Here is a 26034-nt window from a genome sequence, read left to right as displayed (position 1 = left end):
CTGAGAGCCCAGTCCACTCACCCATCACAGCTTTTCTGTGTGTTCATGTATCTTTGCTTCATTCTTTTACCACCAAGGCAGGTCCAAGTCCCTGGAAGCATGCAAGGATGAGGCAATGTTCTCCAATCATCAGAAATTCTGAGTAAAATCAATATAATAAATAGTGTGGTGTTATCAGTTACTTAACTGATAAACAACTTATAAGACTGGACAAGCTCCACTTCCACATTTCAGGAAAGACAGAAAGACATGCTCCATCCTCCAGAGACCAGTGGGAACCTGGACAGTGAGTGTCTGATCAGTGGGTACCTCAACAGTGGGCACCTGGACAATGGGGGCATGGACAGTGGGGGCACAAACAGTGGGGGCATGGACAGTGGGCACCTCAACAGTGGGTGTCTGATCAGTGGGTACCTCAACAGTGGGCATCTGGACAGTGAATACCTGGACAGTGGGCACCTGGACAGTGGGTGCATGGACAGTGGGCACCTGGATAGTGTCTGATCATTGGGTACCTCAACAGTGGGCATCTGGACAGTGAACACCTGGACAGTGGGCGCCTAGACAGTGGGCGTCTGGACAGTGGGTACATGGACAGTGGGCACCTGGACAGTTGGTGCATGGACAGTGGGCATCTGAACAGTGGGTTCATGGACAGTAGGCACCTAAACAGTGGGTGCATGGACAGTGGGCACCTGAACAGTGGGTGCATGGACAGTGGGCATCTGCACAGTGGGTGCATGGACAGTGGGCACCTGAACAGTGGGTGCATGGACAGTGGGCACCTGAACAGTGGGTGCATGGACAGTGGGCACCTGAACAGTGGGTGCATGGACAGTGGGCACCCGAACAGTGGGTGCATGGACAGTGGGCACCTGAACAGTGGGTGCATGGACAGTGGGCACCTGAACAGTGGGTGCATGGACAGTGGGCACCTGAACAGTGGGTTCATGGACAGTGGGCATCTGCACAGTGGGCACATAGATAGTGGTTGCCTGGACAGTGGGATCCTGGACAATGGGTGCTTTCTCAATGGGCACCTGGATACTGGGGGCCTGGACAGTGGGCGCCTGGAGAGTGGGGACCTTGACAGTGAGCGCCTGGACATTGGGTGCCTGATAAGAAACACCTGGACAGTAGACACCTAGACAGAGGGCAGCTGGCCAGTGGACAGTGGGCCTGCAAATCCTTGAAGAAAAATTAAAATTAAAAAGCAGCTTAGCCAGGCTATCTTGGAGTTTCCTCTGAGTAAAGCAGAACTTTACTATTTAATGGAAATTAGACAAGGGTGCTTTATTATGGAAAATTAGAGATTTTGATTATTGCTTCAGAACAGACTGCTTTTAGAGAAATAAAATTGAAATCCAGAAAGGATTCTGAGCTCAGATCATGAGTGGCAAGACAGTCTTACCATCTATTCTAATCAGATTTTAACCCACAACAACAAGAAATTGAAAAATCTTACTGATATCCTTAGGATATTAAAATGGACTTTAGGAATTTACTGTTGTTATTTTTGTTTTGTCCTTCCCGGTGTTTGCCCAGGCCTGTGGCCGCCTCGATGCTGATGCTCAAGAATGGGACTGCATCTACGAATTCCTTTTAAGGAGGGAGTGATGGTGGCCAGGAAGGATGTCCACATGCCCAAACATCTGGAGCCAGCACACAAGAACACACAAAACCTTCACGGCATAGAGGCCATGCAGTCTCCTGAGTCTCAAGGCTGCATGAAGGAGCAGTTTGCCTAGAAAAATGTCTACTGATGTCTTACCAAGGAAGGCATCCAGCATCTCATCTCCATCATCACCTCCACCTGCCTCCAGAGATAGTGTCTGCCCCTGCGCACAACCAGTGGGCAAGTGAACTAACTGAAAGATTCACAAGATGGGAGGTTGATGGAGCCACTTACAGAGGAGCAATGTGTCCATGGTTGCTGAGGCAGGGGCACAGCAACCAAATTTGACTTCACAGAGGACTTTGGTCTGGATGTGGTCAGCTACCTCAGTGACATGGAGGGGATTGTTTTGTGTTGAATAAACTTAAACAGTTGGGCACAGCCAGAATTTCTGATTTATAATGGTAAATACCAATCATCACATGCAAATAATAATTCATTATCAATAGCAATAATTTTAAATAACTAGGATCCAGTTAATATTATATACCCTGCACCATAGTAGGTCTAAAACTGTGACTGATGCTGGGCATGGTGGTGCAGTCCATCAATCCCAGCACTTGGGAGATAGGGGCAGATGGATTTCTGCGAGTTTGAGGCCAACTTGAGCTACATAGCAAATTACAGGACAGTCAGAGCCACGTAGTGAAACCATGTCTCAATAAATAAAAAAGGGACTTTTAGGATCTTTAGAAATACCACATTTTCTTTTGAGGCCAAGTCTCATGTAGCCCAGGGTAGCTTTGAACTTGCTAGGTAGCTGAGGATGACCTTGGTGTTCGCTTTGCTCAGCCAACAGTGTTTTCTATAGGATTCCCCATAGGACGTCACCCACAGAAAAAGGTTGCTGGCTGAGTAAATGAGCATGGTTAAAAAGTGTCATGTGAGCGCCTCACTCTAAAGCAGGTATCCTTCATCCCCTTGCACACGCAAACTGTGCTCATGGTTATTGTGCATCTCAGTGCTTTGGGGCATTTAGTTGGTCATCAGCCATCTATGAACATTTTCTGGATTGTCCTAAGATATGCTGTGTCTAGCCAGGACAGAGGAGGAGCTGTGGAGTGACTGTCCCCTGGCACCATGAGAATCATCAGTACTGCTCACCACTAAGTTCTCTATCCTTTATTTTTTTTTTATTTTTTTTTTTAAGATTTTATTTATTATGTATACAACTTTCTGCCTCCATGTATACCCACACGCCAGAAGGGGGCGCCAAATCTCATTACAGATGGTTTGGAGCCACCATGTGGTTGCTGGGAATTGAACTCAGGACCTCTGGAAGAGCAGACAGTGCTCTTAACCACTGAGCCATCTCTCCAGCCCTATCCTTTATTTTTTATGGCGCAAAAATTACAAAAACATAAAAGTCAAGAGAACAGCATGCTGAATACCTGAATACATATTCTATTAAACAGAATCTGGATCCCTGACGTTTTCCTGTGTCTTCTGTTAAACGTGCTTTATTGGATCACTTTTTATCAGTTCCCCTGCCTTCCGTAAAGTTTAAAGTATACAACTATTTCAAAATAGTCTAGCATGTATAACTGAGTCCAATTTGTTTTGTAACGTGGTGTGATGCACACATTTTAATTACACCATGAGTGAGCTGATAGACCGTGTACCTAGGTAGCTCCCAAGTCAGCCCCGTCCCCAGAGACAGTTCTCACCACAGATCAGTGTTGTTTTCTCCAGACTTCTTGCTGCTAAGTTCAGAAACCATGTTTGCTTTCATGCCTGAACTTCCCCCATGGTCTGATGGTTCTGAGATTTATTTCTATTGCATTTACTATATCAGCACTCAACAGCTAATGTATCTATCCTTCTACTGAGAAAAGACTTGGCTATTTCCAGGTTTTGCTGTTATGAGTAAAACTGCTCTGAGCATTACAGTCACGGTGTGAAAATGTGCTCTAAGTTCCATGGGACAGCTGCCCAGGAGCTATCTCGCTGGCCACCATGTGCTGAGACATAATAAAATTGTCAGACATGTTTTAAATGTGCTTGTGTCACTTCCAGTTCTCAAAAAGAACACATGAAAATACAATATATTTGATGGCCAGGCACAGGAACGCACGCCTTTAATCCCACACATGGGAGGCAGAGGCAGGTGGATCTCTGTGAGTTCAAGGACAGCCCGATCCACATAGTGAGTTCCAGGACAGCAAAAGCTACATACTGAGACCCTGACTCAAACAAACAAACAAAAATAATTCATCCCTGCAAACTGTAAACATTACAATAAGAGCTAAAATTTTCGTCTTAAGCAAGCATTTGTTTTTTATTTTAATTTTTAAGTTTTTTTGAAATGTGTTTAGGTGTTTTGCCTGCATGTGTGTCTTTGCAGCATGTGTGTACAATGCCACTGGAGGCCAGAAGAGGGAGTCAGATCGCCCAGAACTGGAGTTACAGGTGGTTGTGAGCTGCCACATGGGTTCTGGGAACAAAACACGGGCACTGGAAGAGCAACCAGTGCTCTTGGCTGTGGAGCCATCTCTCCAGCTCAAAGCATACGTTGTTTAAAGAAAAGAAGAAAAAGGTATGCATGCAGTCTCTTACACCCAGCAGGACGCCGATGAGCTCTGGTCCCTCTGTGTCTCTGGATTTGTGTCTCGCTTACTGTTATTTCCCTTCCCCCGAGAAGTCTTTCCGAAGCACTTCACACAGGGCAGGGCTTTGGATAACCTTCTTGGTCACTGCTTCTCTAAAGATATATTTATTTTGCTTTCACTCAATATTAGTTTTGGTTATGGAATTCTGGTTTGACAGAATTTTCTTAAGATGTTAAAACATTTGCCCTGGCCTTCATTATTTCTGTTAAGAAGCCAGACAGCATCTGTCCGCACTGTCCCTCCTTTGTGTCATGTGTCCTAAGTTGTTCACCAGACGCTTTCAGGACTTTCTCTATAATTGATCTCTGTGTGGTTTTTATTTCCATTTATCTCTCTTGTGGTCACCTAAGCTTTTAGAATCTGTACATTCACTTCCTTCTAATTAAATCAGGAGAAAATGTTATCTACTATTTCTATAGACATTATTTTTGCCTGATTTTATGTCTTTTCTTCAACACATATATTATTTGCACCTGCCCCTTCCCCACAGCACTGGCAATGTTACTTTCTTGCCATGTTCCCTCAGACGGTCACGTGGTGCTTTTCCATCCACCCATCTTCCAGACCCCTTCCATCACCTAGAATGTTATAGTGAACCAGTCTAATGTCAAGTTCTCTGATCTTCGGCCCAAATATTTCTACTTTGCTTGCCTGCAGTTTCTATTGTGCTGTTAAGATTTCCTATTTTTCATACATTATGAGCATATATTATTTATTTTTGAATACACGTAAAATCTTTTAAAAAGAGATCATGTTTGCAAGGCTGACCTTAAGCCCCTGGGCCTCTCCAGTGTCTAGAAAGGCAGGTCACCACCACAGCTAGGTGACTAGTTGATCTACAGCCCTTTCCAGTTAACCCCATCCCCCTGACTTCCTGGGACTGGTCTTATTCGGCACCTTTTATCTTGGATTTGAGTCTTATTTTCTAGCTGAGGTCTCATAAGCCCTCACCCAAACCTTCTTCTGTGCGTCACAAGAAGGACCACAGAATGCTATGGCCAGAAGACAACCAAAAGCATGGTAGGCAGTGAGAAGCTGCACTTCAGAAAACCCAGCGGGGAATGGAGTGGCTGTGCAGCCTGCCTCACTCCAGCCTCGTGCACACCTGCTGGGCAGGCTGTTTCTTTTGAGGTCATCACTATTTTATCAGCAGCTTGAAAAGAAGTTTTTATAACTCGCCTCAGGTCTGAAAGGCCTGACTCAGCTGGTTCATAATCCAAAGATCTCACCCTCAGAACTGGGTCTGATTTTGCCTCTCTGTCAGTTCTGCCATCTGGGGGTGACCTGGGTTACAGTACAACTGTCCTGCTCATTTCTCAAAGGCCTGTGAGACAGAGAGAGAAGGTTGCCAAGTCTTCCCCATGAACTCAATACTCCCTGTGAGGGTATAGTTCTCAGCTAAAATGGAATGTTTTTTACATTTTAATCTACTGCCTGTACTACTAGGAGCAAAATAATTATCTTAACTACATTCTATTTTCTTATGCACACACACACACAAACCTTTTAATGGATTTCACATTACCACTAGTGCAGATTATATAATACACATTGTGTAGAAAGTGGCTGCAAAAATCTCCAAGGAAACAGCGTTGCATTGGAGACAGTACTGCGGAAAGATGACGTCATCAGGAGTCATCTGGTTAATTTCCTGCAGCCCCATTCTAAGGAGGCCCAGAAGCTCAGTTTTCTCCTGAAAACCCACATGTGTCATGAGCTGGTGATAATTCACTTTCATTTTCATAATCAAAAAGAATCATTTTTCACTTTTGAGAGCAGCATGAGATTGTAAAGGAATCCTCACTGATGTGAACTTTAGAATTTAGTCACTCACAACAAAGATAACTGCCAAAGAACAGGAAATCAAAATGTACTTGTATTTTCTAGTTTCCAAAACTTGCTTGCTAACTCTGAAGTTACAAGAACCAGACAAGAAAGCTTCTGTTCCTCCAGCTCCGAGGAAGCTTGTGCTCCACATCAGCTGGGCACTCCTCCTCCAGGCTACAAGCATCCCCAACTCTGGCCTGGAAGGGAGGGGACCCCAGAGTGTTTGAGCTGACAATGACAAGAACAGCAGGAGCCTCCGGGTCCTCGGTGAAGTCAACGCGTGGTGTGTGGTGAAGCAATACGCTTTGGCCCTGCCATCCGTATTCCTCTTCCTGACACAGGCCCACCTCACCCCTTCAGACTTTAGTCCTCCTTTCTTAATACCCCACCAACTCCACCCCGTACTGCCTATACAGTCGCTGGTGTGGGCCATGCACTGGAACATGGGCAACCTAACAGTGGTCACACCCTTAAAAGACTGACTCTTGGGCATGGAGGGATGGCTATGTTAATGTTCTTCCAGAAGACCTAGTTCAATTTCCAACAACAACCAGAACTACCCAAGTGGCTCATAATTGCCTGTAACTCTGGTTCCATGGCATCTGAAGCCCTTTTCTGACTTCTGTGGGTACCTGTTTACACACACATGTATACACATAAACGAAAAGGAAAAAAACTGATTCTCAAGCTGGGCAATGGGTGCTCACGCCTGGAAACAGAGGCAGGTGCATCTCTGTGAGTTCAAAGCCAGTCTGGTCTACACAGCTGGTTCCAGGACAGCCAGGGCTACACAAAGAAAACCTGTCTTGAAGCCCCCCCCCCTGCGCAAAAGAAGATAAAAGAAAGAAAAAGAAAAAAGAAACTGACTCTCTCTCCCCAGAAACCATCAACTGTCAACAGCTCCTCAGATAGTGTGGGGACTCATTAGTTCCTCTCCTTCCATTGCTACATATGCATATGTACACGTTTTTAAGATTTATGCATTTTATCTTACATTTATATGTTTATATCCAAGTGTGTGTGTGTGTGTGTATGTGTGTGTGTGTGTACCTGAACAGGTAGAAAAGGAAAGAGAGATCAGAGGGATCAATACCAATGCTCCACAGCACAGGGCGAGCACATTCTACACAGTGTGCTATGAATTTTAAAATAGGTAAAGGAAAAGAAGATAAAGGTTCTCAGTACAAAGAAACAATAATATATGGGGCTGGAGAGATGGTGAAGGTTCGGTGGTTAAGAACATGTGTTGCTCTTATAGAGGACCCAAGTTTAGTTCCTAGTAACCACAGCAAGCAGCTCACAACAGCATGTAATCCTAGCTCCAGATCTGACATCCTCATCCTTAAAGATACTGTACTCACATGCACAACCTCTCAAGCAAACCTATGCACATAATTAAAAATAAAATAAGGACTAAAAATAGAACAATATGCAAGAACACAGAATTACTGACTACTCTAACTTGATCGTACACTTTATGTACATGAATCAAGCTATCCCACCAAACCCTGTTAATGCACATAAACACATACAAATAAGAATTGCAAAAAATAAGTACAAAAAAATAAAAAATAAAACTACATAACTACCAATTTTAGCTTTTTTCCATGCATTTATATTTGAATACACTGAAAATGGGCTACGACCCCACTGTTTAAGAAATATATAAGCCACAATCAATTCTAATCATAATTGCAGTTGGATGTTTACAGAAAAGACTGACAAGCTGGTTCAGAAATATGTTACATCCCAATGTGGGAAAGAAAAGAATGGGACAGTAGCACACTCTTGACTACAGGAAAGCTCCTAGAGTGACAGGGTCAGAGTCAGAAACTCATCAGTGAGGCAGTGTGCTGTTTGCAAAAAGACAGGAAGATCAGGGTGGAAATTCGCAGCCAGCTCTGCAGCTTCCAGAGTGCTCGGTCAGCTGGATCCATGGGAGGAAACCCAAAACAAGCAAGGCCACAGATCTAAATGTGATGCTGAAAAAATGAAGCTGGGTGATGCACAAACATTTCCTAAGCAGGTCACAAAGGAACTGATATAATGGACCTATCCGCAGATGGGATAATGCCAAATAGAAATGATGAGAAAGAGCGTTGGTGAACAAGGGCTGTTCAGTCAAACTTAACAAGGGGACAAAAATAAGCTAACATACATAAGGATGAAACTTATGGCAAGCAATCTCACGGGGTTACACACAGAATGGTTCAGAAGTCACGGGGACAGTTATACAGGCATTTAGACTCCCCCAGAGGCAACTGGAGCTGGCAAAGCTTTTTGAACAGGTAATTTCACAGTCTGAACTGAATTTCAGAAGGGCAAATGACTGGGGAGAGAAGAAACTAGAATTGGGGTGAACTTAAAGCAGGGCTTCAGAAATAAGAACAATTGCATGCCCCAGTGTGACAGGAGACACATATGCAAAGCTACCTAACAAAAGAAATCCCTTCCGTCAGTCGCAGTTCAATTGAGTATTTGGGACAAAACCATTTTATGCTAAAACAAGCACTAATAATCCACAGTCATCTGCGGTGCATGCACGGTGACAGTGAGGACTCCACGGTCATCTGCAGTGCACACACGGTGACAGTGAGGACTCCACGGTCATCTGCAGTGCACACACTGTGACAGTGAGGACTCCACGGTCATCTGCGGTGCACAGACGTTGACAGTGAGGACTCCACGGTCATCTGCAGTGCACACACTGTGACAGTGAGGACTCCACGGTCATCTGCGGTGCACACACGGTGACAGTGAGGACTCCACGGTCATCTGCGGTGCACACACGGTGACAGTGAGGACTCCACGGTCATCTGCGGTGCACACACGGTGACACAGTGGGGAGAGAAGCAGTAGCTCCAGTGGTAGCTGTGGCTCCAGTGGCAGCTGTGGCTCCAGTGACAGCTGTAGCTCTACTGATTGACAGCTGTGGCTGCAGTGACTGACAGCTGAGGCTCCAGTGACAGCTGTAGCTCCACTGATTGACAGCTGTATCTCCAGTGACTGAGAGCTGTGGCTCCAGTGGCAGCTGTGGCTCCAGTGACAGCTGTGGCTCCAGTGACTGACAGCTGTGGCTCCAGTGACTGACAGCTGTGGCTCCAGTGACTGACAGCTGTGGCTCTAGTGGCAGCTGTGGCTCCAGTGACTGACAGCTGTGGCTCTAGTGACAGCTGTAGCTCCAGTGACTGACAGCTGTGGCTCTAGTGACAGCTGTAGCTCCAGTGACTGACAGCTGTGGCTCCAGCGACTGACAGCTGTGGCTCCAGTGACTGACAGCTGTGGCTCCAGCGACTGACAGCTGTGGCTCCAGTGACTGACAGCTGTGGCTCCAGTGGCAGCTGTGGCTCCAGTGGCAGCTGTGGCTCCAGTGACCGCAATAGCATATCCTTTCTAAATCTTAAAGCTGTGAGCCCTGTGCTCTGAACACTGTGTCTATGAAATAACATTTAATTTGATAACAGCATATGAACTACTTGTAACAGCATTCAGAGTTACTCACTCAGATGAACTACTTGGGACAGCACTCAGAGTTACTCCCTCAGATGGCTGTATCCCCGTTTTACTTTTTAGCTATTTTTGTTGGAGTTTAATAACCCCTTATATTGCTGATGACATATCTCAGTACAACCATTTTAGATAGCTGGCAAAAAAAATCTGTCCTTCTAAACATACATATTAGCAAATACCTAAGCATTGATGTTCATCAAAAGACTCGAAGAAAGCTGTGATGCAGCCCACAAATGAAGCAACTCATGTGTCAGTTCATCTATTTAAAAGAGACAGTTTCAGGCCACACACCAACTACCAACAGAGGCAAAATTCAAATTTAAGATTGTGGGATACCTAAGATCATATTCAACCATTTCACTATCTTGGGCTATGCTCACAGACCCAGGAGTGAACTCAACTTGTAGAATTTCTGTTAAAAGAATGAAGGTGTGCAGAGTAAGCTGCTGGAACGGTTCAGACTAAAGAAGTACAGCAGGAGAGGGGATGGAAAGAGAGACAGAAAAGAGATTCCTACTACAGAAATAAGAGAATTCAGTCACCAAAGTGACTCGAACATGACAGGGAGAGGTGGCCTAGGCAAAAAGCCAAGAATGCTACAGCAGCAGGCAGGGGTTGAAGGCTGAGGCAGGTTCAGTAAGCCAAAGTGGGGTCCTGGGGGGCAGATGGGTAGAGAAACATGAGGCTCAGGAGAGAAATGGGGGTGATGAGACCTTCGGAGGCATCGGTGCATTTGCATATCAGATTTCCTGATGAGAGGACATTTAATACGATATAATTTATGGACCCTCCAGACAATTAATATTCACTCACAGGAAGGGCTCTGCAGGCTCCTGAAATTAATTTTGAAGCCATTAAAGGAGACAGAAGGTTACTCTCAATGAAAAACCCTGTGGCGAAGGCATCACCTCCCCTGTTAAGTATCTGAGAGTAATTGCATAAAAGGAAACCCCATGGCGGCTAAGGTGAGCAGATGGATGGGCTTCAAGGTTGCTATCTTCCTGTTCAGTAAAATCCCAGAACTTACTAGAGTTCAGATGCACCAGGGGAGTGCAGTTTCTTATCTCCACTATCCCAAGAGTTTACAGTGGTTAACTTTGTTTCAAAGGACATTTTATTTCAATAGAAAAACAACTCAACAGAATATATAAGATGCAACGAACGGTCACAGAGATGTTAGATTAAAAAGTATACTTTATAATAGTCGAGTCATGGAATCAACATAGGTGTCCATCAACAGAGGAATGGATGGAGACGAGCAGCGATGTCCCTGTTAAGTGTCAGTCTCAGAGAGGCGAAATCACGTTTCCTCTCATGAGGTTCTCAGATTCTATACAGATACCTGAGAGCACTGATGCACACGGCAATGGAAGGGGAAACAAGGATGACCAACTGGGAGAGGTGTTAGAAGAGAGGAGGTGTCTCAGACCACAAGTGAAATTGTGTGAAAGCTGCGTGCAACCCAGTCACACACAGTAAGCACACTCGCCAAAAATATCAGAAAGTAAACCACAGGTTGAACTGGATACTGTCACTCAGAGCACTGTAAATTTTGATCAGTGCAACGATTAAGAGGAAAAGGTTTCCTGAGCCATACGTACAAACTACCATCACCTGGAGGACACTCTGCCACTACTGGAGAACTCAAAGAATCAACAAAATCATGCATGACCTGATAAAACTACTAGGAAAAAATTCCATACGGCAAATACAAATATAGAGCCAACCTTTTCCTATACAGGTGTACAGGAGAGACCAGTGGGCCACACACCACATCCAGGAGGCATGGAAAACATGCAGGAAAACCTGGCTCAATGTATGCTACTGAGAAGCATAAAGAAAAACGGAGGGACAGAGCAGAGTCCTGCGTGGGCAGCCCCTACAATAGAGACCTCTTCCCGCAGCAGCATGCACATTTAACAGGACTCAAACAGAAACCCAAAGGACAATTCCCCAGAATGTAACAAATGTTCTTCAAGTACACTGGTGGGCAGAGTGGTGCGGACATCTTTGAAAGTAGCTAGAGCCACGTAGCGGGTGCACACAGCAGGCATAGCGCATCACATGAGAAACCAGTTTCCAACCCACACAAAATATGCAAAACCGCAACAGAGAACACAGGTTAAGCTATGAACCTGATCTGCTGACATAAACCTGATCCCAGCACGTGGGAGATTGAGGCAGGAAGGTCACAAGTTCCAGGCTAGCCTGGGCTACAGATACAGAGTGAGACCTGGTTATCTCCAGATAGGCAATGAAGTAATAAGAAAGCTATATATGCAATAGTAAAAACTAATTCACCCAATTGATCAAAGTAACACAAATACAAGCATATGCCCTTAGCACCAGCACTCAAGGCAGAAGCAGGCAAAGCTCTGTGAGTTCAAGGCCAGCCTAGTCTACACAGCAAGCTCCAGGTCAGCCAGGGCTACATAGTGAGACCCTGTCTGACAAACAGAACAGACAAGCAAATGCCTATAGACCACCACCTTTTTAACCAGGCTGAGCTTTGCATTCTAATGGTAATGCCTCACATAGGTAAGAAAGCAAAACTCATGTCTCTTAATGTAGCCAAAGGAACAGATAAGACATATTAAAGCTTTCAAAGGCTTAGCTACTGTGGTACTGGCTCACATTCTGTAATGCCAAATCATTTGAAACAACCTAAATATATAACAGTGGGAGGGTCAGGAGAGTAAAATAATTATGAAGACCTTAAAGCAAGCAGAAAAAGTTAAGTGAAAAGTTATAAAACAATCCTATAAAAAGGTTTCAATTTTGATTTGAATTGACACAAATGCAACTGTGCATGTGGACGACAGAGGGTGTCTAAAATGGTAATAGTAGGGTAGGTCAGAGTTTGGTTACTTCCATGTGCCTTACATAATTGTACAAAACTAGCAAATAATATCTTTGTTAAAAATCTAGTGACATCAGCAGAACATGACGGATAATGTCAGGTTTCAGCTACTTCCTGAAGACCCTTTGAGTCGACAGCACGCCCTGTCTTAACTTGACATACAGCACCCTGGTGTTGATCAGGACAGTGCTCACCATTAGTGCTAAGCAGCGGTTTCACACTGTAGTGGTAAACACCTCGGGGAGAAGCTGCAGTGCACATGGCGCTCTGAGCCTGTCTAGGCCAGGAGCTCCTGGAAGAAACTGCACATCTAAGAATCCCAGAAGACTGGCCTGTTAGAACTATGAACCTAAACAAAACAAACACTGATTCCCTTGAGACACGTAGCCCACTCCTCTAAGTTCTGACCACAGTCAATTCCAAGTTTATCACTTGGCAGTTTTCCACAACACAGAAATAAAGATTTCTACTTTATCACAATAAGGTAAACAACAGTCCTAAGAAAAAAGCCATAATAATCAGACTGCGCTGGGAAGGTGCTCAACCTTAGACTATCATCCAGCATGCACAAGGCACCAGGTTCACTCCCCAGCATCCTGAAAACAGGAGGAGACGCTAAGTGAGATGCTGTACTCACTGCAGCATGGTTCGCAGCAGCCGTGACATGCGAACACCCTAAGTATTGAAAATTAACATCAGGACACAACAGCATGTGTAAGCGTGAAGGACATTACGCTCAGTGAAACAACGCCCCCAGAAAAACACTGCAAAATCTCCCTCAGATGTGCAACCTAGAAGTCAAACTCACAGAGGCATGCAGAATATGGCTTCCTTATAAGCTCAACGGGCTTCTCTCTCAGAAGTAAAAAACCCACTGAAGAAACAAGTGGAGCTCACCTGAGTCAGTGTGTCCCAGTGTGTCCCAGATACACTCTCTGCCATTTTGCCTGTGTATTTCATGATGCAATTGAGGAGAGGTCGAGCAGTGTACCTGAGCACGCCATTTGCTCCAGAGGTCAGAGACACTGTGCAAGGTATTCAACACCTAACCATGCACGAGAGACTCAATGACTATCAGCTTCTAAAGCAGAAGCTAAGGCACATAAATGCTTCCTGCACAGATCAAGGGGCTCTGTGTTTCTGAAAATGGAGTTTGGCTTGCAGGTGGGTTTCCTACCTCCCGATCCTTGAGCTTCATGGCGAGCACCAACTGATGCCTGTGGTTTGTGAGAGCCTCTCGGTAATTCCCTTTGGAGAAGAACGCAGAGCCTAGATTCCCGTGAGCTCGGCACTCTCCTGTGTGGTCACCTGATTTAGAGGAGAAGAGAAATTCTCCAAGTTACAGAATTATTTATAACATACATGGTTCTCTTAAAAGCCAAATTTACTAGCTAGGACTTGGTTTTTCTTTTAGACTCTGTATGGGAAGATGAGATCCTAGAACCCAACTCTCTGGATGTTATTGTTGTAACACACATGTGCACGGGGTGGGGTGGGGGTGTTGTAAACCTCACACAAACCAGCTGCTGCTGGGAGTCTCTTCCTCACTCTGCAGATGACCTTTGGCTCTGAGCAATTATCAGCCTGCTGGTTAAGCCATCTGATTCCAGGCCTCCTACCATACATCACTTCTCTAGGAGTATCTGATGGCAGACACCACAGCCCTCCTTTCTGCAACCTGAGAGTCCCTGAAATATCATTACAGCGATGGCCACAATCCCAAGTCATGTCTCTCCTCCTTCTTCTTCCTTGCATGGAGGCAGGAGGCTCACAAGATAAAGGCTGGCCTGGGCTATACAGTGAGACCCTGTCTCCAAAACAACAAGAAACGAAGTCCAAATGTGCCCCCAGCTGGTAGGCAGAAGAGCCATTACAAAACTGTGAACATGAAAACCCTGAGGGAGGTCATGAAGATGCTAATCACATTGCTAGGCCTTCTGGGAGCCTCAGACCCTTGCTGTATGAAAATCCTTAAGACTGAGGGCTTTAAAATTGAATGTCCTGTTGCATATATTGGTCATGCCAAGATCAGGGCAAGCAGCTGACATGCAGGCAAACCGCATACCTAAGGTCTTGGCTACGTCCAAGTCTTGCTGCATGTACCCAGTGCTCTTCTCTGTGTTCCCGAGAGACCAGTGTGCACTGCTCAATGCGGAAAAGACAGAGCCTCTCAGTTTGAGGCTGCAAGTGCCAATCTTCAGAGCAGCCTCTAAGACAACCACAGAGGCCCCGTGGTGGCCAGCTGTCAGGAGTTCCTGCCCAACCACAGACACGACCACAAAGGGACTCTTGTCCAGTTTCATTTTCTGAAGCTGCTGGTAAGTGGGCTCCAGGGTGTCTGAAGAAAAGAAAAACAAGAGAATAAAGATTGATAGACGACAGACACAGCAATCTTTTCATTGTGCTTTAGAAACATGTCTGTGGCCTGGTCCAAGCACAAGCCCTTCAACCCGGAACCAGGCACCACAGGGTGGCCTGCATATCCTACGGCTTGTCTCGCCCATCCAGCTTCTTCTTTCTCCCACAAGCATGGCCATGTTCACCCTTTCCTTTGGCTGTCCTTGCTCATACAAGTCCATCCTTCCAGCCACCCTCCACCGGGCACCAGCCTCCACCGGGCACCAGCCTCCACCCTCAGCGCTCAACCACTCTTGTTTCTACACTCTCTTCATTTCATGGCATGTATCGTATAGTCTAGCTAACAGTTATTTTAGAGTAGTTCCACGTTTGTCCGGCAGAAATATTAGATTAAACTGTTGAATGCTGTGAATGAGAATTCCAGAAAAGAAGCTGCGTCTGCTGATTGGTTGCTTAAACTGTGATGATGTGGAGAGGTTCGGAGGTCACTGCAATTTATCTTGGCCTATCTTTAGCCCTGCTAAACTTCCCTTCCCTGCTTTCCCCTCTTTGTGTCAGAACAAATACCCTGTTACTAATGGAGAAAGCTGAACTTAAGATTTTGATAAAAGGATTTTTTTTAAAAAAGCAAACAAACAACAACAAGTAACTTTTGGAATGTATTTTTTTTTATTAATTAATTTATTTAATTATTAAAGATTTCTGCCTCTTCCCCGCCACCACCTCAAACTGTAGCCTCTTCACCAGTCAAAAAGCTGAGGATAGCGTCAGGCAACATTGACGGCCTATGACAGAGTTCTCCCGACCCCGTTGCTATAACCTGCCTACCTGATGCAACCACCAGTGTATTTGAAAAGTGCCAAAGATTTATGACTTTCCTTTGCTCTGTCACCATAAAAAGTTTATGAAATTGCTATCTTGTAGGAACATGGAATTGGGGGTAGTCTAAATCTGTGTTTCTAGGCCATGGTCACTCATATTTGGCTCTTATCCTCTATGAGGTGAGAGATGTGTTTTTGTGTCAATGATGTTTTAAATAGTCAAGGGGCCCAGTGCAGGCTCATGATACAATCCCTTCCTCTGTCTCCCTGGTGAGTGCCCCTAACATGTTTGTCATCCAGAGCAAATGAGAGGACTGACTAAGAAACGCTGTCCATAGTTTCTCCCAGGAGATGCAGAAAAGGAAACAGGAACCACAAAATGCCAACCATTCTCAAGGGCTACTTCTTACACTAGTACACAAACACACAAAGCAACAGCAAGCAAAGCCATAAGAAAACCATCACCTGCATCCTGGTGACTTACCAGGTGTCAGCCTCATTTTCTGTTCAAATAGCAACAGTCAGGTTAGAGGTCAGCAAGCCATGTGGGATCAGTTCCATTTGGGGAGTTGGATGCAGATGACAAGCTCCCGTCCCTCCCTTCTCTATTTCCTCTAAAGATAATAAGAGTTATAACTGTGCCTCTAGAGTTCCTGAAATCTCCTTCACAACAGTGGTTCCAATAATCCACACATCAAGCCTGTGACAATGCTGAGCTCCTTAAATCTCTAGCATTCTGGCCAATGTGCTGTATTAACACGAAAGCTCCGCAATTTATGATTCTTCAGTTCTCTGTTAAGGCGCTCTCGCCTGAGTCAACATCACCAGGGAAACCTTGGAGCACGGTGGTGCCTAAAGCGTTTTCCCCTTCAATCAGATCACTAAAGAGAGAACAAAGAACATTTTTACTCCTGTCAAGATGCAAGCAGCAGAATACTAGCCCGCACCGGTTAGCCAACGAGGCTAAGGGCAGTCAGGAGAGAGCAGGACTGCCAGCAGCAGTGGCGACCAGAAGTAGCACCCATCTCCAATAGCAAAACCAGAAATAACAGACACCACCTTTTTAGGAACAAAGAATCTGGGCACTTATCTGATTTAACTAAGGTTAACCAGACAGGGTCAGAGGCAATGCAAGAGTCTACTGCAGAATTCCAGGCACCTGGGCCACCACAGCAGATTTAGTTGCAAGCTACAGAGACCTTGGCTGCTTTTAACTAGAAGCCTACCGATTTACACTGTGGACGGTGGCGATGCAGCCTCCGGTGCAAAGTGGAGTCCTGCCACCAAACTCAGCCCCAGAAAGCAGTGCTGCCACCCCACACACACATCCTGTATGATCTCTCTTCATTGAACCTGGAGTTTCAGAGCCTACGTTTGGGTCTCAGATGCAAGGGAGGGTGGGAAAATTGGGATTGGATGTTTAAGCTTTTATAGTGGAAGGCAGGAAGCAGGTATGCAGAATGGGACCTCCTGACATACAAGGAGAGTGTTCTGTTGCTCATCCCGAAGTGACCCATGCAGGCACAGGCCCATTCTTTAGTCTCTTCCATAGCAACTGCGGGGCCCCTGAAACAGCAGCAGAGGAAACAGCACTGTAACAGTTGGAAGGCTGGGGTTAGGTGTTGTCTGGAAACTCCCAAGAAGGGAAAAGAAATCTTCACTTGGGCAAGTTTTTTGGTAGATGACAATGATATTAAGAAAATTATCAGTAAAAAAGAAGAAGAACAGAAAATTCCCGCTCAAAGCATATAGAAAGAGACTATAAGCACATTAAAAACAAATGCCACCGCAAAGATAAATCTGAAGTGGATGTGAAAGCAATGTTTCAGGATGATCAAAAGCTTCACAGAAGAGGAACTTGACTCGTTAAACAAAGCGCAGCATTTAAATAGTCACAGCCTTTGTTTTAAGTGGGAGACATTTTGGGGGGAAGAACCAGCAAGAGACAGATAATCTCTGCAAGAAAGACAGATTTCCAACAGGCGCGTGTGAGCAGATCAGGCAGTGCATGAAGCAACAGAAGCTGATGTGGCTTAACAGAAAAACTGAGTGATAGTGCCAGAACATGTCTGTCCTTCAAAACTACTAACCTCGGGCTCCCCACACTGCTAGGTGTATAGGCTATGGCTGTGCTCATGGTTACACATGTGTACTTATGAGTACAAGTGCATGGTTGTTATGTGTATATGTGTACAAAGACACCGATGTATGTGGACATCTCTGCTTATATACGCAGCAATATACAACTTGACCTCCCAAGCAGCCAGGACCAGAGGTCCATGTCACTGTATCCAGCCAACTGTATCTGCTTTTGATGACAAAGATAATAAGACACTTTTTAACATCTGTAATTAACCTCTAAGCCTCTTTACGATTCTTTGGCTCCATTTCCTGTTCTAAGACAAACTCATGCTGTCATCGGAGGGACTGATTCTGTGATCTTTAGCAGATTGACAGAACAGAATGTTGGCAGCCTATAGCTATTCAGATGTTTTTCTTTCTAGAACGTATGCATAATACATGAAATAACTGGTGTCAAACCAATACCATAGGAACATAAAGGCCCTTCGCAACACTGACTGAGCCCCTGTTGCAAGTTTTTGAAATGTAAAGTCTTTAGGAATTCAAGAACAAAGTCATGTTTCCTGACACCTCAGGAGTTTGTGAGAATGGAGCAGAGGTTGATAAAACAATCAGGCTCTGCTAAGGAGCATGCGACATTTGCTAGCTCTGAGAGGCACACCTTTCCACATGCAAACAGGTTTGCTAGGTACTCCACACATTGAACTCGGTGGTGCTTCATGTCCAGATACTTTATCTAAATAGTAAGGCCATCATAGCCACAAGAAAGTTTGCTCACATGTTGTATGCATGGGTGAAATTTCAAAAATAAAATAAATCAGACAATTTGGTTAGGAGTGCAGAGAATAATAATAAAAATCAAATTAATTTTAATATGGATAGGGATAGTATATTTATTTATTTATTTATTTATTTATTTATTTATTTTCGAGACAGGGTTTCTCTGTGGTTTTGGAGCCTGTCCTGGAACTAGCTCTTGTAGACCACGCTAGTCTCGAACTCACAAAGATCCGCCTGCCTCTGCCTCCCAAGTGCTGGGATTAAAGGCGTGTGCCACCACCACCCGGCAGGGATAGTATATTTATATAGAAAAAATAAATTAATATAGGCTGGACCTTCCTTAGAAAAGAATTTTTTGTCTTTGTAGTACTGGGTTCGAACTCAGGACTCAGCACACATTAGGCAAGTATGATCTAGTGCTGAGCCAGCTCTCAAATGAAATCTTGCCTTAAAAAAAGATCAAACGAGGGCTAGAGCTCAATGGTTATGAGCACTGACGCTCTTCCAGAGGAAACAGGTTCGAGTCTCATCATCCATATGGCAGTTTATAATCACCTATAATTCCAGTTCCAGAGGACCCGATACCCTCCTTCTGGCCTCCATGGGCAGAGCATGCATGTGGTACACAGACTTATACATGCATACAAACACACCCAAGAAATTAAAAACATAAATAAAGAAAAGCACCAAATTGTAGGCATTCTTTGAAGTCATGAGAGTTTTGTTTGCTTACAAAAGCACCTTGGTTAAGGAATTTTTCTCTGTTGCATTTAAGAATTACAAAACAAGCCAGACATCTTGGCACATCCTGTAATCTCAGCACTTGGGAGATAGAGGCAGGAGGACTGGGAGTTTAGGGTCAGACTTAGCTGTACTGTGAGTCAGAGACCAGGCTTGGCTGCATGACACCCTGACTCAACAAACAAAATTATTATAACAACATCCAAAGGGTCCAAACCACAAAGTTGGGCCTCAATATCAGAAACCACACATGAGAAGCAAACAGTGACGGTCCCAAAGCAAGGCAGCTAGGATGTAGTCTGGTGCACAGAACCACACTGTGCAGCCATAGTCCCAGAAGCATGTCAGATAGAGTGGGGAAGGCAGTGCTAAGCAAGTCAGATTTATTAAGTCTGAGGGGCGAAAACACTAAGTGCTCCAAGTGTCTGCAAGCAGCAGGTTTCTCCAGGGTCAGCCTCAGGCCACTCACTGTAAGGTGGGAAGGGACCCCACGGGTGACAGCTTCTCTGAGCCTCTGAACTGCTCTTTTTTTGAAATTTTTTATGGTTTTTGTTTTTTACATTTTTCTCAACAAATTGCTTCAAAGCCAAACTGAAATCATTCTGCTGGTATCAATACATTCGGTACAACACCCTACAGCAGAAGCAGGAATGTCTCAGAATGAACAGATGCTTACTCAGTGAGTAAATAAAAAGTCTCCATGAATATTCTTTAAAAGATGTTGTTAGTTCTTGGAGAAGTTCCATGTGCATCCTTCATGGAGAGGATGGAGAAAAAAAATGGAAAAAAAAAGTAGAAAATGATAAAGAAAACAGGTTGGCTTTTTTATTATCTGTTTCCCCAAAAGTTCTGGAATCCAAGTGTATCAGTTCTGGATCAGCGCTTAATGACAGCAAGGTCTGCCATGGTGAAAGCCTTTGGTCCCTGAAGCAAAGACATGGCTTTGTGTGACTTCTGAAACATCTGGGAGAGAGGTTTCCTACCAACTTCCCCAGAAGATATGCAAGTCCAACTTTCAGGAAAACGTTCTCTTCTGTAAGCTAGGACTTGCAGAGAGACGTCAGCACTGACGAGTTCATCAGACTTCTATTTAGCACCTACTTTGAGTCAAGTACAACAGACAGCAAATTAAAGTCACCTGAAGCTGTAAATGTTTCAAAACTTGACAAAAATGTTCATTCTCTCTATAAACAATTAAAAGGTCAATTCTGTGGCAAAGACAGAGTTCTGCTTGACATAGCTAAGGGCATTTGATAGCAGTGGCCTTATCTATGTTCCACAAACTCTGTCATGACTCTGTCACTACCCTAAGATGACAGCTGGTGTGTGTATTTAACCAAAACTTCACAAGTGCTCGCTCTTCAAAACTCAGTGTTCTCAGAGCTCAGGGAGTGGCAGAATATTTGCCCAGTACTCTTCAGATCCTGGGTGTGACCTCCAAGGACCACAGAATAAAAGAAAACAAAACCACTGCTCTGCAAGTAAAGACAGTCTGTTTGTGGCCTCAGAATTCCTCCAGCCTGCACGGTCCCATCGCCGTGCATTCTCGCTTTCTCAGATCCAATGGAATAAAGCATCAAGGAAAATAAACACTACCCTACTCTTCATCTCTCCCAGAGATGAGGGTGCTGCCCATGGCTATGTGGGTGCTGCCCATGGCTATGAAGGTGCTGCCCATGGCTATGTGGGTGCTGCCCATGGCTATGAAGGTGCTGCCCATGGCTATGTGGGTGCTGCCCATGGCTATGTGGGTGCTGCCCATGGCTATGTGGGTGCTTCCCATGGCTATGAGGGTGCTGCCCACGGCCATCCACACACTTGCTTTAAGAAATACAAGAACAGGGGCTGGAGAGATGGCTCAGAGGTTAAGAGCATTGCCTGCTCTTCCAAAGGTCCTGAGTTCAATTCCCAGCAACCACATGGTGGCTCACAACCATCTGTATTGGGTTCTTGTGCCCTCTTCTGGCCTGCTGGCATACACACAGACAGAATATTGCATACATAATAAATAAATAAATAAATATTTTTTAAAAAAAGAAATACAAGAACAAGTCAGGCATGGTGGCTCACACCTATAATTCCACCAGTCAAGAAGCTGAGATAGGAGGGTTGCTGCAAGTTCCAGGCCATCCTGGACTACATAGTGAGTTCAAGCCAACCTGGGCTACTGAATGACATTCTGTCAGGAAGGAGAGAAGTGTGACTGAGAATTCCTGAAAGAAGCGGTGTCTACAAAGCCTGGGGAGTTTGGGCGCTGCAGGTTGGAAGCCTGGTTAAAACTTCTCTTGGGCTATGTTTAGTTTCTAAGGAGTTGCCCCTTGCCCATCTCTGTGTCAGACCTGACATCCTGATAAACAGATAAAAACGTTTGGAATGTATTAATTTAACAAAACCCTACCCCTCCACCAACAGAAGAGCTAAGAATGTTAGCAGTCTTGTTGTATTAAAAGCGGTGGACTAAGTTCCTAGCACCCAGCCGCCCGCATGGCTAGCTTATGCCCCGAAATAATTACACAGAAACTGTATTCTTTTGAACACTGCCTGGCCCATTAGTTCCAGCCTCTTATTGGCTAGCTCTTACATATTGATCTAACCCATTTCTAATATTCTGTGTAGTACCATGAGCTGGCTTACCAGAAAAGATCTTAACCTGCGTCTGTCTGGAGTGGGAGAATCGTGGCGACTCCCTGACTCGGCTTCTTTCTCCCAGCATTCTGTCTGTTTACTCCACCCACCTAAGGGCTGGCCTATAAATGGGCCAAGGCAGTTTCTTTATTAAATGAAAGTAACTCCTCCATCACAGTCTGAGGCCCATAGCTGAGAATCCCCCATCCTGTTGTAATCCACCACTCTGATATTTCTGCCATGGCAACGCCTTGACTTATAATGTTCTTTGTTCTCTTGTTACAAAACTCCATCAAACTACATCTACATTGGAGACATGGAAGTGAGGAAATCTAAACTGTGTGTTCCCGGGCCATGGTTCTAGAATAAACTATCTCTTAATCCCTTTGAATTGACTGAGGTGTTTTGTATAAAAGGAGGGAGGGATGGAGGAAGGACAGGGAGGGGGAGGGAGAGAGGGAGGGAGGACAGGAAGGAAAGAGGGAGGACAGGAAGGAGAGGGGAGGGAGGGAGGGAAGGAGGGAGAAAGGGAAGGAGAGACAGAAGGAGAGAGGGAGGATAGAAAGGAGGGGAAGGGAGGGAGCACAGGAAGGAGGGAGAGAGAGGGAGGGAGGACAGGAAGGAAAGAGGGAGGACAGGAAGGAGGGGGGAGGGAGGGAGGACAGGAAGGAGGGCGGACAGGAAGGAGGGGGAGGGAGGGAGGACAGGAAGGAGGGGAAGGGAGGGAGGAAGGACAGAAAGGAGGGGAAGGAAGGGAGAGAGAACAGGAAGGAGGGAGGGAAGAAGAACTGGCTTAATGTGTTCTCTTGTTTTTTTTTTTTTTTATTCCTAATAGCTGTATTTGTTCATATAAGAAAATCAACTTATTGTTAGAGATATTGTGGTTTAAAATACTAAATCTAATTTCATAGTGGGAATTATTTAAATACTCCTAAAATACAAAGAAGTGCGCTCATCTGCCCATGTCAAGGATTTATCACCAGCCCAGACCTCATTAACACCTGAAGAACTTCATCCTACCTACCTCTCATCGGAGACTTCATGGCAGCTTCTACCATACCCACCAGAAGCTGGAGACTTTTGGGGTCTTGAGCCAGCCCAGATGCAAAGGCTGCCAGGGCATCTGCGTGACGTCCAAGGTACTGGAGGGCAACACCCTGTCGGAAGTATGCCTAGAAACACAGGGAAGATAACACAGATTTTATTATCACACTGCTGTCTATAGTGTCCATAGGGATTCTTTATCAGGGTGCAGGATAAGATGCCTTGACTCAAAACTGAATAAAGGGTTCATGACCAAAGAACTCATTTATTCTAAACATCACAAATTGTATTTCTTTCATAAACTTACATTTAAATTTTTCTTTCATTTCTCAGACACACTAATTGTGTTCTATCCCTTGGTATTTATTCTCATATTGTTCCTAAAATGTTGGTATAATGCTTGCCTACCAAGCCCACAGCCCTGGGTGCCACCCCCAGCACTACATACAGTCACTGTGGTAGCCAACAGAAATTCTCATTCTTAACTGGCCGTGGGAGCCCTGTCATCTTAGTGCTGGATAGACGGGCACATAGCAAGCATGTGACAGTCTCCTCAAGAATGACTATTTGGAGATTGCTGGTATCTTCCCTATGAACCTGCATGGCACATTACCAAAAGAGAGGGAGTGCAACCTGTGTCACGCCCATCACAGCAGTGTGCTGTCTTTGCTTCTCTGTTGTGTGATGAAACACTGAAGCCAACTTGGGGAAGAGAACCTTTGTTTGGCTTATGAATTACAGTCCACCATCAGGAGGAGGTAGGAGCACAGGTGCGCACAGACACAGAAAGAGCATGCGCAATCAGTGTTTAAAATCAGTCTGGGCACCCACATCTGTTGTTTTATTTGTTTGGGGGTTTTGATCGGTTGATTTTGTTGTTGAAACAGGACTTTATTATGTAGCCCTGGCTGGCTACCACCTCCCTACGGCTAGTCTTCCACCTCCCTACGGTCACCATGCATACTATGGATGCATGCTATGGATGCATACTATGGATGCATGCTATGGATGCATGCTATGGATGCATGGTCTCCATGCATGGCTATGAATGCATGTTTTGTGAGGGTTCAAACATATTTTAAACAGTTACCTAAAACATGTGCTTTCATTCAAAACAACCAAGATTATTGTTCATTGCATGCTTTAATTGGTTATTTTTCACACTGATAAAAACAATGTGAACATAGGAGACCATTTCCCTTTCGGCTAACTGGAAATTATCAGAGTTGAAAATGTTTAACTATAGAATTCTTTTTAAATTCTGTTTGTAAGCTTTTCCCCAGCACTCAGGAAGCAGAGGCAGGTGGATCTCCTGAGTTCAGTGCCAGCCTGGTCTACCCAGGGAGTTCCAGAACAGTCAGGGACACACAGAGAAACCTTGTCTCTCTTTATGTGTGTGCTCCAGCATCCAGAGACGTGCATGGATAAGGGTGAATGTCAGACTCAGATATTGTTCCTCAGAGACAAGGTCTCTCTCCCTGGGATTTTAAGCTACATGATTAGGCTAGATTGGCTGTCCAGCTTCTGGCAGCTGAGACCACATGCATAGGCCATCACACCCAGATTTTTATGTGGATTCTTTTCATGTGAACTAAGGCTCTGGACCCCAAATTTAGAGTTTAAATTATAATTTGAAGCTAGTTTTGCTAAGTACACTTTGCTTTTCAAGCTTACAGACAACAATTTACTGAATGATCAGAGTGTAACTCTGGAGCACACATACATGAAGACAAAACACCCTGCCTATAAAATTTAAAACCTAATTTTGAAAATTACATTATTAATGTGCTTTTTGTATAACATCTGTCTCTAAAATGATTGGCTTCCTACTCTACTATTCTTGCCATATTGTTTACAACACAGTTTAACTTTGTTCAGGTAAACACAGTTGATCACTTCCACAAATAATAGTCATAAGCTCTAAGTGAAATTTCCTGCTCTCAAAACTACTGATTAAAATATACTTCTATGCTTTCCATCACAGACACTCACGACACGAAAGCAGGCAGCTTCCACGCCCCCACACAAACCATTCACTTCAGTTTGTAACAGTGTGTTGAGATGATATGAAGAAGGGAAAAGACGGTTCTAACCTATGAACAGAATGAACAGTGAAATGTCTCTCTGGGTGTAAACCAGCAGCAGCTCCTAAAATGAAGGCACAGTTAAGACGGTAACCCATGAGAGCGCTTTCCTTGCCTCTTCCCACTATTTCCATTTTAACGTGTCTACAGACATTGTGCACATCACATTCTGGGGGCTCCAGCAATACAGCACACCTAGAAATAATCATAGTTTTCGGGTCTAGAAGAAATGCATAAGGCTTAAATACAGATATGCCCTGGTTTATATAAATACATATACATGTGTGTACACATATACATACACATACATACCTACGTGTGTGTGTAAACATATGTAGTTCATATGTGCTAGGATCAAAGGCATGAGCCAACACAGTCCAACTAAAAACAAAAATTTAAAATTTTTTGTCTTATTTTTGAAAAGTTCTTGTATGCTTAAAACAAATCATCTATTATTTTACTGAGAGATCAATGATTTCGCGGTTTATGAAGTAAAATTACTAAAAGCATGTTTTACTAGGCTTACCCTGGGAAGTAAGCCAATTTCAATAACAAATGCAAGTTGTAAACAACAGCTCTTCAAACAAAGTGGAAGAAAAATATGGACACTCAAGGTTGTCTTCTGATGTCACGTGTATACCATGGTATGCCCCCCCCACACACACACACACAAAGAGAGAGAGAGAGGCATGTACACAGACACAGATACACACACAGAGAGGCATGTGCACACACACACACACACACACACACACACCCCATTTAAAGATGCAAGCTGTGGTCTCAAAGGACATGGCAGTGCTATCTGCATGTTTTCTTTGGACACAAAAGGAGATGAGAAGGGTTAACAAGTGCTTCCCACAGCTTTAGATTCCTTTCTTCAGAAGCAGAGGGAGGGGTCAAAGGCCTTCCTCAGTTCCCCAGCCTTCCAGACACTATCAGTGCTCAGCAATGCTCAGACGCAATGAGACATCATGTCTGGAGAGCAGGCTCCACATTAAATGGGAGCTCGCCCAGC

At 44.6% G+C, this 26034-nt stretch overlaps 1 protein-coding gene across 3 annotated transcripts in view; it reads right to left on the bottom strand.

Annotated features, from left to right (window-relative positions):
• Positions 1-26034, bottom strand: part of Ttc28 (tetratricopeptide repeat domain 28) — a 477926-nt gene that overhangs the window by 202182 nt on the left and 249710 nt on the right. For all 3 annotated transcript variants that reach the window (XM_057763932.1, XM_057763933.1, XM_057763934.1), the window contains 3 exons: positions 22913-23060; positions 14547-14819; positions 13659-13789 (listed from right to left, as the gene is read on the bottom strand). In XM_057763932.1, the coding sequence (XP_057619915.1) occupies positions 13659-13789; positions 14547-14819; positions 22913-23060 (552 nt within the window). The remainder of the gene's footprint in view (positions 1-13658; positions 13790-14546; positions 14820-22912; positions 23061-26034) is intronic.

Source organism: Chionomys nivalis, chromosome 3 (assembly GCF_950005125.1).
Source record: "Chionomys nivalis chromosome 3, mChiNiv1.1, whole genome shotgun sequence".
NCBI lineage: Eukaryota > Metazoa > Chordata > Mammalia > Rodentia > Cricetidae > Chionomys > Chionomys nivalis.
This window is presented reverse-complemented; position numbering and strand designations above follow the sequence as displayed.